Source organism: Ornithodoros turicata, chromosome 7 (assembly GCF_037126465.1).
Source record: "Ornithodoros turicata isolate Travis chromosome 7, ASM3712646v1, whole genome shotgun sequence".
In the NCBI taxonomy this organism is placed as follows: Eukaryota; Metazoa; Arthropoda; class Arachnida; order Ixodida; family Argasidae; genus Ornithodoros; species Ornithodoros turicata.
In genome coordinates this window covers 55,548,516-55,561,730 of record NC_088207.1, presented here as the reverse complement: position 1 = coordinate 55,561,730, position 13,215 = coordinate 55,548,516, and the positions used below count along the sequence as shown (strand labels likewise).

General features: G+C 44.8%; 1 protein-coding gene across 5 annotated transcripts in view; it reads left to right on the top strand.

Annotated features, from left to right (window-relative positions):
- Positions 1–6,801, top strand: part of LOC135401631 (synaptotagmin 1-like) — a 64,274-nt gene extending 57,473 nt beyond the window's left edge. For 4 of the 5 annotated variants that reach the window (XM_064634138.1, XM_064634135.1, XM_064634136.1 and 1 more), the window contains 4 exons: positions 2,071–2,188; positions 3,021–3,154; positions 3,574–3,768; positions 4,986–6,801. In XM_064634138.1, coding sequence (XP_064490208.1) covers positions 2,071–2,188; positions 3,021–3,154; positions 3,574–3,765 — 444 coding nt within the window. In that variant the 3' untranslated portion in view covers positions 3,766–3,768; positions 4,986–6,801. The remainder of the gene's footprint in view (positions 1–2,070; positions 2,189–3,020; positions 3,155–3,573; positions 3,769–4,985) is intronic. The other variant, XM_064634139.1, reaches the window with a different exon arrangement.
- The last annotated feature ends 6,414 nt before the right edge of the window (positions 6,802–13,215 follow it).

Here is a 13,215-nt window from a genome sequence, read left to right as displayed (position 1 = left end):
CTGTCCAGAACGACACCGATTGGCGCAGAGCGTGTGATGCGGTGAGGTCGCAAAAAGGCGTACGCTCTCAATAATTGAAAGCAATATCGCTCTGAATTTCACTTAATCTCGTAAGCGTGCTGTGCGTTCCTGCTTTAGGGAGTACACCATATACAGGAAGTACTTTTCAAGCTCGGATCAATGTGTTGGGCTCGATTTTCGCGTCGTTCGCTTCTTTGTTAGTAACGGACAGTAAGTATAGTAACTGATGGGGGATCTACCTATTTTGGCAGGAAACGTCAGCCAGAATAGAGGGCTTGCTATTCCTTAATAAGTGAGCGGAATAGTCATCTCTATAGAGAATCTTCCGTGTTATGGGCAGCGAAAAGTTACGCATTAGAGTACTGCTCTCGAAAGCAAGAGGCTCTACACTGTACAGGATACGTTTGTTCAGAGCTGACAATGACATAATTCCTCTACCAGTGTAAGCCTCGTTCTCTCTTCTGATCACAGTGATTGCCCTCCAATTCGGTTCTCAGACAGAGCGTATAGCGTGATTCGACAAATGGAGTGGGGCGAAAGTGGGGCATACGCCCTTCTGCGAAAATTAAGTTGGAGAAAACAGGTACTGTATTCCCGACGAAGACAGAACGATATCAAGGTGTGATAAACGGTTGCCGCCGACAAGGTGACTTTAAGACGTCGCAGTCGGGGAAGCACGTTGACACGACGAATCGCTTTCTAGCATTTTGTTTGTCATTGGCCAAAGACCTCTTGGTCGGGTAGTGATTGATAGAGAGTGATTGATTGATACGTAGAGATTGACCTCTTGGCAACGCGCACCTGGAGTAGGCCTCGGAGGAGTGGTGCTGTGTTATGGATACCGTCGTGGCTTCGATATTGTGTATACTGTTTTATATCTGTATGGCTACTATATGATGAACCAGTTGTATAGACGGTTGAATATTGATTGGGTGTGTGGTGTTGATGCGTTTGTACTGTTCCCAATGTCATTGTTGCAAGGTGGAAAATATATGGAATGCATTACTTGTACGCTCATGATCCTGATCAAGCTATAGCCACTGACGCTTAGAAAGCACTAACCTATACAGTGGAAAGCTCCAATGATAGGTCGTAAAGAACACCTCCTTGTCAGGTGACACATACAGTTCCGGTGGCGGCTGTTTCAGATAGTGGTCGCAGACGATTACAGACATAGGAAACCCGCGACTATACGAGGCCTGTGCCTCTGCTGATGGCCCGTTACCATGGCTACGGTCGTTGAAAGCGCCGTTGTGGTTGGAGAGGATGCTAGCGAGTAGCGTGCAGGCCATTGGTCCAGATGGCGTTGTCGTTTGTCATACATGCGGGAATACAGGATAGGTTTGCCTAATCACAAACGCTACCGTGACGTCCCTCATTCTGCGACCTTGCTACAGTTACAGCAACTTCAGTTGCCCGTTAGGGTGCAGTGTTGTGGCATTCTGCAAGACGAACCAAATCGAGCCGAGTCATGCCACTAGTTGCCACAACTTGTGCCTTCGAATGAGCAAGACCATTGCACCTAGTGTCGATTTGTTTTGAACATGGTGTGCCCTTAAGCATTGTCTTCCTCATGTATCAGCAGTACGCATGCAGAAACAAACTCACCTCGTCTGAGCGAAGCCTATGAAGCGGCGTCAGTGGCTATATTATGCCTAAACATGTCAGTATAGGCATCCTCCAACACGTCTCACAATATAATTTGTTGATTCCGCCTCTGGAGTTTGCGTTCTTATGTCAAAGGTATCTGGCACTGTTCGCTGCCATGCCAACACAATGTATTAAATAAAATGGCTTCGCATATTGACTGGAAGTACTTGATTTCGTTTTCGTTTCAATGAACGTTTTCAAAGGAGAATAAAACGTCATAGCGTGTGTCGACATGGGAAGTCGAGCGATTCGGTGGAAGAAGCTTCAGGTCAGAACAGAGACGGGCGAGGCAAGGTCTAACAGTCTCCTGTCCTGAGGCTTTCATAAAACCAGAGTGAAAGAGAAAGGTTGGAGAGTGTACCTGTGAAATCAAAATTGCTATGTCCCCTGTGTCCTCAGGAAAACAAGCTGGGCGACATCTGCTTCTCCTTGCGCTATGTGCCGACGGCTGGAAAACTTACAGTCGTCGTACTTGAAGCTAAGAACCTCAAGAAAATGGACGTTGGCGGACTATCAGGTGACTATAAGCTATCCGTTTATACCTGTTTATTATACCGTTTATACCTGTTTATACATGTATATACCTGTTCATACCTGTCTATTATACCGTTTATACCTGTTTATACATGTATATACCTGTTCATACCTGTTTATACCGTTTAATACTGTTTATACATGTATATACCTGTTCATACCTGTTTATACCGTTTATACCTGTTTGTTACATCACTTAAGAATACCTCGGGGAAAGACATGCGTGTAAGGTGTTGAGACTCGTGCCGTGTCTTTATTTTAGTTTATTTTTGTCCCTCAGTCTCAGGGTTGATTAAAGGTGTAAGGTCTGTTCGTTTCCCCTGAGGGCAAGAGATGCTAAATGGTCTCGTCTTTTCGAAGATAGCTCCCTCTACAGGGCTGACGCCAGTGAATAGAACCTGTAACAGTAAATGCATGCATAAAGACGGTGAAAAAAAAAGCGTGTCGTACGCCAAAGGGTCCAGAAAGCATTTTGAAAGGAGGTAAACTTTAATCGTGGAGAGACACTATAATTAAGAAAATGCTTTATGGTTGTGTAGTATATGCAATAGTGTTCTCGTTGTCATCGTGGGAAACATATGTTTCTCCCCAAAGGGGGTCACTGCCTTGACGTCGTTGAAGCAGTGCTACTTCCTACCCAGTGTATTCGAAGCGACATTGAATAAACTAAATCTCTAGCGTATGGAACAGAGTAGGACACCGCATTGTAGCACCTACCTTGGAACACGTGTAGTAGCTCTCTGAAGCTTAATTATTAATTAATTAATTAATTATTAATCTGAGCAATTAATATGATCGTTATAATGCCGTTTCAGATCCGTACGTGAAGATTGCCCTTATGATGAACGGCAAAAGGCTGAAAAAGAAAAAGACAAGTATCAAGAAATGCACATTGAATCCTTACTACAATGAGTCCTTCACATTCGAGGTGCCCTTTGAACAAATACAGGTACGTATTTGTATCATCCACGTGACGCAAGCAAATTAAGTGCAACGAACAACGGGAAAAGAAAGATGTCAATACCCTCTCAATGATGATTGAAGCGAACGGCCGTGGAATACGCGTGTAACATGTCAACATGTCAGGTAACATTAGATCAAGTGCTCTTTGAGAAGTTGACACACACGCGGGCATCATTGACGACTGCCCGCGTGACAGCCCTGGGTAGAATTAGAGTCACTGGGTATAATGTAATGAAACAATACAAGTTCACGACGTCATTGTCCCGTCAGCTTTCAAAGCAACGGGTAAGCACCCGCAAATGATAAAATCCTGTACTTTTTAGGTATATGGTCACATTTTCCATTCCTGTTTTGTACCCCGCCCTACGTAACCCCGAGGTACATGGCATATGTATTGGAATGCAGAAGGTGCAATTGGTGGTGACGGTGGTCGACTATGACCGCATCGGGACATCGGAACCCATCGGGAAGGTTGTGCTCGGGTGCAACGCCACGGGAACGGAGCTCCGCCATTGGATGGACATGCTAGCATCTCCGAGGCGACCCATCGCCCAATGGCATTCACTTAAGGATCCCAGCGACGGTCAGGACAACTAAACGGTAACTGTCCTTGCCTCTCGATCAGGGCGCTTCTCAAACTACAAGAGGAAGTTCACGATAGAAAGTTGACCGTTGACTTTTGCCAATTTAAATATTCGCGAGCGTATATACCTCACTGCACCCCTGTCTCGGAAGATCATAGTGTCAGAACAGGCTTTTTTTTTTTTTTTGCATTCATGCGTACTTGCCTGCATAGCATAATATCGATTTTGAATAGGTATGATCGTAGCGTGTCTCGTCAGCATAAATAGTCGAGCCGGCATGACGGAGATTAATTTTGAAATGACTGTGCTCCTTAGCGCAAACAGAAGGTACGCAAGTGAAGGGAAATGTTAAGCAGGAAAGCCAACGGCTGAGATAAGTTGCCGGTTTGTGTGCAGTCTGTGTGCTATCTGGTCAGTGTCCAGTCCATTTTCTCGAAACAGAGATATTTAGTGGTTCATAGTGCAGAATCCATAAGATAAGGAAAGAGAAGAAAGAACGAAAAAAACATTATGCGTTACCATGTCATGTGACCTCTAAGGTAATCTGCTTTATTAATTGCAACGCAACTAATAAGAGCTTGCTAAATTACCCCATATGGAAGAAAGTAACTGTAAAAGTATTGAGTACATTTTTGGAAGTATCTGTAACTGTATCGGTGTATTTTCTCCCGCGAGGTATCTAGCTATATAAGTCAGGTACATTTAAACCCATTTATCTGTGACTGTAACTCAGATACTTTTTAAAAGTAACTTTAACAACCCTGGAATGGTTAAATACACGCTTGCTCACGTGATCGCGTTGCGCGTTGTTGGCTCTATCCTACACTCTTAAAAATGAACTTCACCGCACAGCACGCTCCTAGCCAACCATCACCTCGAATGATATCGTTATCTGCACTGATTTGCTGAAAACGGGAGGCGTACGCATTTTTTGTGAAATTATGAACAGCATAAGTGTCACAAAAAAAAGGCGTACGCCTCCAGTTTTGAACAAATCAGGGCATATAACGATATCATTCGAGATTATGGTTGGCTAGGTGCGTGCTATGTGGTGAAGTTCACCACCACCACCACCACCACCACCTCATTTTTAAGAGTGTATACTGCCACATTTGGTAATATCATCGCTACAAAAGACGTCGCCATTCCCCGGCGTTTAGATGCTGTGAGCAGTATCACTAGTACGCCTGGTGATACCATTGGTGATACCATGTGATACCTTGTCCTTTCCAGGTGCGACTCTGGCCGAGAACTTTGTCGCAGGGACCTGCTCTTCTTCCTCCGTCTCTTCCTGTATGTTAATTGCACGTGACTATAATAGTCCGCTCAGTTTGGGGGCCTCCTGGGTAATGCGAATGACCCAAAGTGGAACTACTTCATTCTTCGGGAAACACCGCCAGAGGGCCATTCCTCAACTAGGATTCAAGGCAAATTTCCCATTTTGACAAAAAAAAAGGCATCATAAATAATATTTCATCCAGATAAGGCCTGAAAGGGGGTTGCTTGATTGCAACCTCCGGGCACAGCAACTCATTGATAGGTTGAACAAGTTTGTTTACGCAGATATAGCAAACTCTATGGACCATCTCTAGTATTCGAAATAATCTAAACGCTTCTTTTCTTGCGTTTTTAGGATACCAAAGTACGCTTTGTTGAATTTTATCAAAAACAAAAACCGACGACGAACCTTAATTATTTCTTTTTTTTTTTTACGTACAAAGTGTCGAAGTCTAAAAAAAAGCGCCATGACAAATTGCGTGTCACTGGCAGTACTCAGTTTAATAATGCTATACCGGTAACGGTAAGCGCATGTGTTAGCGCATGGTAAGGTACAGATGCCGGTATGTTACCGCCTTCGCTTAGACCTTTGAGATCTGTACAGTACAATGTGTAGGATTCTAAGCCAAGCCGAGGTACCGGCAGCTTACCATGCACCTTCGCTTAGACTTTTTGAGATCCATATGACACATGGCGTGAATTGTAATCCAGGCCGCTTGCATTTCAGCGGTGTTTCGCTTGTCTCTCCTTGTGAGTAAATCAGAACCGTGAATCTCTATCTGTGCCATGCTATTCGAGGCATCGACGGTGACACGAAATCTCTTTTGGTGACATCTTTGGTTCTTCAATCTATCGATGCATTAGCGTATACATTTCTGAGTGTGGGATTTCAGGAAAATCCCTGTAGGTACTTTGCGGTCGCTGGCGACAAGAAATAAGTGGCGCAACAAATATGCATTGTAAGGAAAAAAGAAAAAAGTTTTTTTTCACCGCTCTTAATTACAATTTCACGTTGAAGCTTACAGCGTCCCTTTTTCTGTTCAGCCACACGTTTCTGTGGACGTCCGGTGTTTGTTGGAGAGAGAGAAAAGGAGAGAGGAGAGAGAAAAGGAGAGAGAGAGAGCAAGAGAATAGTGGAAGAGCTTTCTTGCGTCACGTTACATGATGTGACCAATGAGAAGGCTTTGCACACGCCACTTTTGGGGGTCAGTTTGACGGGTACATTTTCTCCAGGAATTCCGAAACTAACCTCTAAAGCCATGGTGCTGACATTTGCAAAACCGATACAGGAAATTAGCAGTGGTGTGTCACATGGCGGCCGCCCCCTCCCCCCTCCTTTCGTAATAAGCCACCGCCGTTGCTTCATTCATGATGTACAGCAAGAGGGATAATCAGGTTTTGCAGTTCCAGTTAAGTGTTCCGTTCAGCGTTGTACTGTTGTAGTGAGCGCCATATTGGACAGGGAAAGCTGTACTAATTAGGTTGACGTCAAACTTGAACTGACTAAGGTTTACTCTAGGTACGCTGAACTATACTCTAAGTTCTAGGGTTTGTTTTACTTTTTCTTTTCTTTTTTTTCTTACTTAGTTTAGTTTTCGGCTTTTAATTCTCTTTTACAATTCCACGTAAAAATCGGAACCGATCACTTTGTCTGAAATTCTGGATGTATCGTTGCAATTTTCGATATTTCGCCGCTCGAAGAAAAAAAACAAAAAGAAAAAACAAAAACAAATAACTTGTCTTCGTAAAATAAATTTCGTTTTTGTCTTCAGCGCAGTTGTCCAGTCATCGATCGGAAAGAAAATTTGACAAGGAATTCTCCTTTCTACCAGTTTTTACATAGATTCAAAATGAAATCCGTTATTGCCGTTGATCCGTATGCCACAGATCGAATTTCAGACAAACCATGCGGACATTTTGTGTGGCTGCTGTAAGACTTCAACGACACATCTATGTCTTGCGTGTACATTTTTGTGACCGATGAGTACCGCAGGGTACTTTCTTTCTTCTTTTGATAAAAGTGTTGATGAAAAGAATCCGTGGTAGACGACGGTGCATGGTCATGCGCCTTTTAGTGTGTGCCTTAGGTACTCGTTTATTTTCAACATATTTTACCAAATCCCTGTAGCGCGCGATAGGCTAGGCTGAGATTTTTAAACGCTTCCGCTGCAACAACGTCGCTGTCTCACACCAACGCACCCTAGACTAAACAAGGTCACGTGACATAGGAGCTCCACCAATTACAGACAGGCTTCTAGCGGCGGTAACCATGCAAACGAGTTGCCATTACCCACGTGGGCCTGTCAATACGTAGCCGCGGACCTCCTGTGTTTGAAATTGTTGCGAGGCTTCGCCGAAACAGACGTCACCGCGATATAAGATGTGGTCACGTGGTGAAAGATGGAAAGGAGGTATCTGGCAGGCCGACTTTGGTCTAGGTGGCTCGGCTGAAGACGACAAATATATGTTATGGCCGATAAATTAATTAAAACGCGAATTTGACACGTTTAATTACATGTACGGCACTTTTGCAACAGCCTAGCTGTGTTTGCCTAAAGCTGCTTTTAAAGCCTATTAGTTTTTCCCTTTTTTTTTTTTTTACGAGCCCGAGTTACAGAGTAACCCGAGATTCTAAACGATATTGTGACACATTGTACACTAGACAAGTGAGTGCAGCTTGCATGTGTTCTGCTAGCGCTGGTGGCATTTTCATACCACGACCTACTAGATTATAACGACCATGGTTATAGGCACCCCTTCCCAGCGCCGCATTTTTGGAAGCTAGCGGTGGCGCTTCCCATCGTCCCAGTTATTGCTTCCTCAACTGCTACAATACTTTGTACTTCAGCTTACCTTAGTATTTCTGTACAAGCGGTGGATGTTCCACAGATGTTTCACTCTGAGGTTGATTATCATCGTCATTCTACGCGTTTTCATAGGAGCTATCGCTGTCGTCTGCTACGGTAGTCGTACATACGCTTCTGCGCGTTCAGAATTCAAATTTCCATCGTCCAATCGTGGGCGTCCCGATGAGGAGCGCCCCTGGCGGATCGTGCGGACAGGCTCCTCATATACGGGTTGCTGATTGTGACATGGTCGTTATAATCTAGTAGGTCGTGATTCATACTCGTTCACTTTGGTGTTCGGAAACACGACATTGACTGGAACGCACTTTACAAGGCAGAGCTTCCTCGTCATAACACGCTGGAAGTTATTCGGAATAAAAACGCTCTTCATTCTCGTGGTCGCACCGAAGCGCAAGACGTTATGGGGGGAAACTCCGTAATTTTAAGGTGTTATGTAACGCATTGTGGAAATCACGTTTTATTGTTGTTGCTTCGGAGAATGTCAATATTCTATGCCGACTAATATATAGGAGCCCACTGTGTCGTTTCTCGGGCAAAGAAACAAAAAAATAAATTTTACGCGCATAATATAGGTAAATGGTTAGCATAACACGTTTTAGATGGTTCGATGTGTCACAAATGACTCGACGCTTGTTTAGGCAAAGCATCTCTGTACTGCTAGCGGCACACTTGTCCCAAATCTCGAGCCGCACCCTGGTGGTCGTGTCGCCTACTAAAAGCGGAGCACGCTGTGAACGACGAGGGTTCATTGGCACGGCACTTTGCGTACCGTCCTCGTCTCCACTTTTTCTTGGGCGCCTGCGGAGCGTTCCGAGACTTGAGACAACTGTGTAGCAAACAGTGAGCCAGGTGGAGGTGTATAAGTATTTTGACGATCCTCTCAGTCATGTTGAAAAGCCTTCGCAAAAATGACGCTTTGTCCCCGCTGTATAGCAGACGCATTCAGCAGCTATGCTTATAGCAGCTTCTTAGACAATGAACGTCGCCTCGGCAGTCGTGCAGATCTTTCGTGCAACGCCGCTGCAGCGCGATCCACAGCTCCAAATGATCTCATTCATTGTCCGAGAGTACGCAAGCTCACGCGCAGCACCTCGGCTCAACGGTGGCGCCACCATTGGGGAGATTCATCAGGCGTAGCAAGTCTACAGGAACTCTAGAACGAACAAAAATGCAAAATAACACTTCCTGCTTGCAGCCTTGAAATTCTGCATCCAAGATAGGATGTATATCAGAAGTTAACACACTTACAACAATTGAAAAACAAAAACGTATAAAAATGAGAACTACTTTATCAAACTATTTGTATGGAATATACGAGAGCTCCCCTAATTGCACATACCACGGTAGAGCCTCTTTTCATACATGGTTCTAAAGACCGGTTCCGGACCTGGACCACCTTTTGGCCGAGGCGTTCTCTCTGATCTTCGTCCCCAAGTTTGTAAACGAAGACCCCTCAGCATGTAGCCTTCTGTTGGATTCGGTGCAACTGGCCTTCCACCGTCAATGTATTCCTCATATCACTAGGCTGTTACTATAAAACTAATGCATCTAATTGACTGTATATGTGGATCTCAGATGCTGCCGTTTTGGAACTGGTTGAGGTGCTTATTTCTCTCTTTCTCAGTCGCAAACTTTTCGGTAAGCGGCCACTCAACGATTGAGTTTTTTCTTTTTCTTTTTTTTCCGAACAGACAGTTCGGCGCTCCGACAGAAAGAGGATGCTTCACTGAAAAGGGAGCTCTTTCGCGGCTCACAAATCCGATAGAAAAGATCGCGGTCGAATTAATTTGTTGCTGAGCAAAAGAAGCTCGGATGATAAAAGCAGGTTGTGTGAAAAAGGTCCCTAAAGGTGCTGTAAAGCAGTAGAGCACTCAGTACTCTTACGTCCCAATTTTCGTCCCAATTGCGCTCATTGTTGTTTTAGAAAATTGAAATTTAAAATTACGGGCAACACTGTGTCGAAGTCGCCACCAACTGCGGATTGCTCGCCAAGTAGGGCGGCAAAACCACATTGCATGCGCATAACACTGTGTTTAAAACGAAACAAGTCGGCTACGTGTCAGCTACGTAGTCATCGTGAGCAGCCAGTAAGCCAATCAGGAACATAGATCACTGTTGCTTGACAAATTGAGGATTATTTCCTACCAGACGTGGCCCCGAGCCGTTTTTACCGCCAATTTTACTAGCAGATTAAAAATATTTAGCCTTCTCTGTCACATACGTATGACCTGTTGTGCTGGGTTTACAAGCAACAAGCTGTTAAACTACTCCGCCAACATAATCTGTTTTGTCTGCCGCTTTACGGTGTTTTACGCCAGCGAGTGTCTGCCAAATTGGTTGTGTTTTTTGCTGCCTTCCTGCGTTTCTGCTTCGGAACGGCGTTGTCTCTGAGAGACGGCCATTAGAAATTCTTGCGCTATAACTTTTTCCTCAAAAACTGACCGGCGTCGTATTTACGTCAGGTGGCAACAATGGGCCTTCCTGTATCTGCCGCATATCAAGTATACAACTTTTATAGGTACCTGCCTTGTGGAATTGGAACACGTTTCTTTTGCACATGCATCTCAATCTATATGTCCGTTTTGCAGCCTCAGTAGTATTGACGGTTGACACCTCGACGGCTGCGGAGTTGCAAGACTGGATATTGATAAGGGTGTTAGAATGCCATAAGTGATAAGGTACGGGGAACGGATCAGTGACTACTAATTTGAACTACAGGGTGTTACCCTATAAAAGTCTACCCGTGCCGCCATGCCGTATTCGCCAATTACTCAATGCAGGTGGCACATTGTGCGATCTTTACACAAAGCTCATAAGGACATTTAATCTTGGTAAATTTCAAAGTAATTGAGTGCCGCAGCACGAAGTTATAACTCAAAACGTGCAATTCCCATAGTCAAAACAAACAAGATGGCGGCGTTGAGAAGAGCACTTGACATGCTGCTCCCCACACGACAACGTGTCGCATATCCTGCCAGCCGGATGGAACTGCAGTTTTCATTTCGTTTTCGTGTAACTGTCGTATTTTGCTCAGAAGTAAGCAACGTGAGGAACGAAAAAGGCCAACGCATACTAAACAGACGACACCCAAAAGGGATGTCGTCTGCTAACTGAGAGGCGCCATCTTGGCTGTTTTGACTACGGGAACCTCACGTTTTGCGCTATAACTTTGCGTTACGGTGCTCAATCACTTCGATTGATTGATTGATGGAATGTCCTTATGAGTTTTATACGTAGGCAACACATTGTACCGCCTGCATTGAGTAATTGGCGAGCACAGCATGCCGGCGCGGGTAGACTTTTATAGGGTAACACCCTGTACAGTTCGTGAAGCTTCTTCCGAACTGAAAAAAAAAAAGAACATGCGTGAACGTGAACCCCACCATCGCGAACGAACGTGATATAAGGATGCAATCGCGATACATATTCGCTTCGTGTGCTGCTTGAGGTGTTGTTCGATATAACAGAGTACTGAGTTCTCCGTCTTTGCAAACATCTTTCGCTTTCTTGTGCATTCCCGCGGCGTCTGCGATTTTGAAGTCTAAAAGCATCGTCGAGGCATCTTTTCTTTTCTTTCTTTTGGAAGCCCATTGGCGTGCCTGATTCTGCACCTCAAGCTCGAAGAGCAATGACCTGCAACGATCTATAGACCAACTTGATCCAGATCCATTCACCCGAACCTTAGCTTTCCCACTTTCCCGCTGAGCGTTTAAGCTATTCCTGAACATTTTACGCGTGTCCCAGTATTGTTACTTTATCACTGGTCACGTGAGATTCAGAGTGGATCTGTAACTGGAAACCTGGATATTGCAATGAAGGTAATCCAGATCCAGTGAGTTGAGTTCTTTTGGGGTAGGTTTTCGGGTAGAAAACACGATTTCCGTTCACCTAAAAGCTATATAATTTCCCAAAATTGTGATCCAGCAGCACTTTTCCCTCTCTTTTTGTCCGCTCTAAAAAGAGAAGTTGATTTCGATATATGTTAACTGCCACTCTCTTCTCAAATCAGAAGCGATGGTTGGCATCACAGTGCGTGTGTCAGTTGTTATGTTTTTAGAGTGTACGCCCTCCAACGGCGTATCCACCAACGAGTAAGAGAGGTTGCAGATATATATATATATATGTATAACGCTTTGTAAAGAACAAAAAAACGCCTTCATGAGTCAAGTGTAGATAACCCACTCGCTGTAAACTCTCGCTTCCACGTTGGATCCGATATCTTACCTTGAAGGGAGACCAGTGTCGATTAATCCAATACTACGTTAGGACCAGTGTTGTGATTTCGTGATATAAGAGTACCACATGAGTTGCATGCGAATGCAAATATTGTACCATACACGAAAGGCTAGTTCTTTCAACTGGGTTCTTGTTCTTGCATGGAGACGAGAGTGTCGTAGGAGTGTAAAGTAATTTGTACATATCTTCTTGAATGGTTGCACAACTGCGAGTGAAGTTGCTCCGATGTTGACATTTCAGCTTGTATTGCCAATAAACTTGGGTGAAAAAAATGGCTCACAGCTGGTTGTTTGTTCGATAGAACATCAGCGTAGCTGCAGCTAGGGTTGCCACCAGGCCGGTATTATACCGGCACGGCCGGTTATTTGCTCGCTCTGCCGGTTGCCGGTAGGAGGGTGATACCGGCAGCCTTTTGCCGGTATTTGTGGCTCAACACCATTCATAGGGGCTTTTACGTGGTTTTCCTTTCAACATTCCACTACAGCTTGAATAAATCTGGAGCACAGACCCAACTCCGTAGTCACCAGTCGTTTTCTTAGTTATTCATTATTAGTACCATTGTTGTCTTGAGCGAGTACGCTCGTTCTTTCTCTCTCTCTCTCTGTATACTCTCCACCCCTCACCCACTTTCCCTTTCCCGCGAACATTTCCTCATTTCCCTCTATTCCACCTCCTCTCCCTCAGCCGGTATTTTTCACTACGAAAGGTGGCAACCCTAGCTGCAGCTCGGCTGATATGGAGCCAATAAAGGAGGACAAGGATATGTAACATTTGATAATGTATAGGGCATAGGCGGCGAGTTTTCAATCTGTCGGCGGGGGCTATTGAATAACGACCACTCACCCCCCTTTCCCAGCGCTTCAGGTTACGAGGTACTCCTCCCCCCTCGAGCTCCCTTCCATACACAGAGGTCGGGCAGGATGTCTGGGATTCCGTGTCAAGACTCAAGAGGCAAATTTTTACAAGATTTTTACAAGTTCGCTCGTACGAAGCATGCGATTCTTCGGGTATCCCTCAGCTGAGAGACCCCACGCAGTCGGCGCCTATATGATGTGGGGTTTTACTATATATGCTCATGAGCA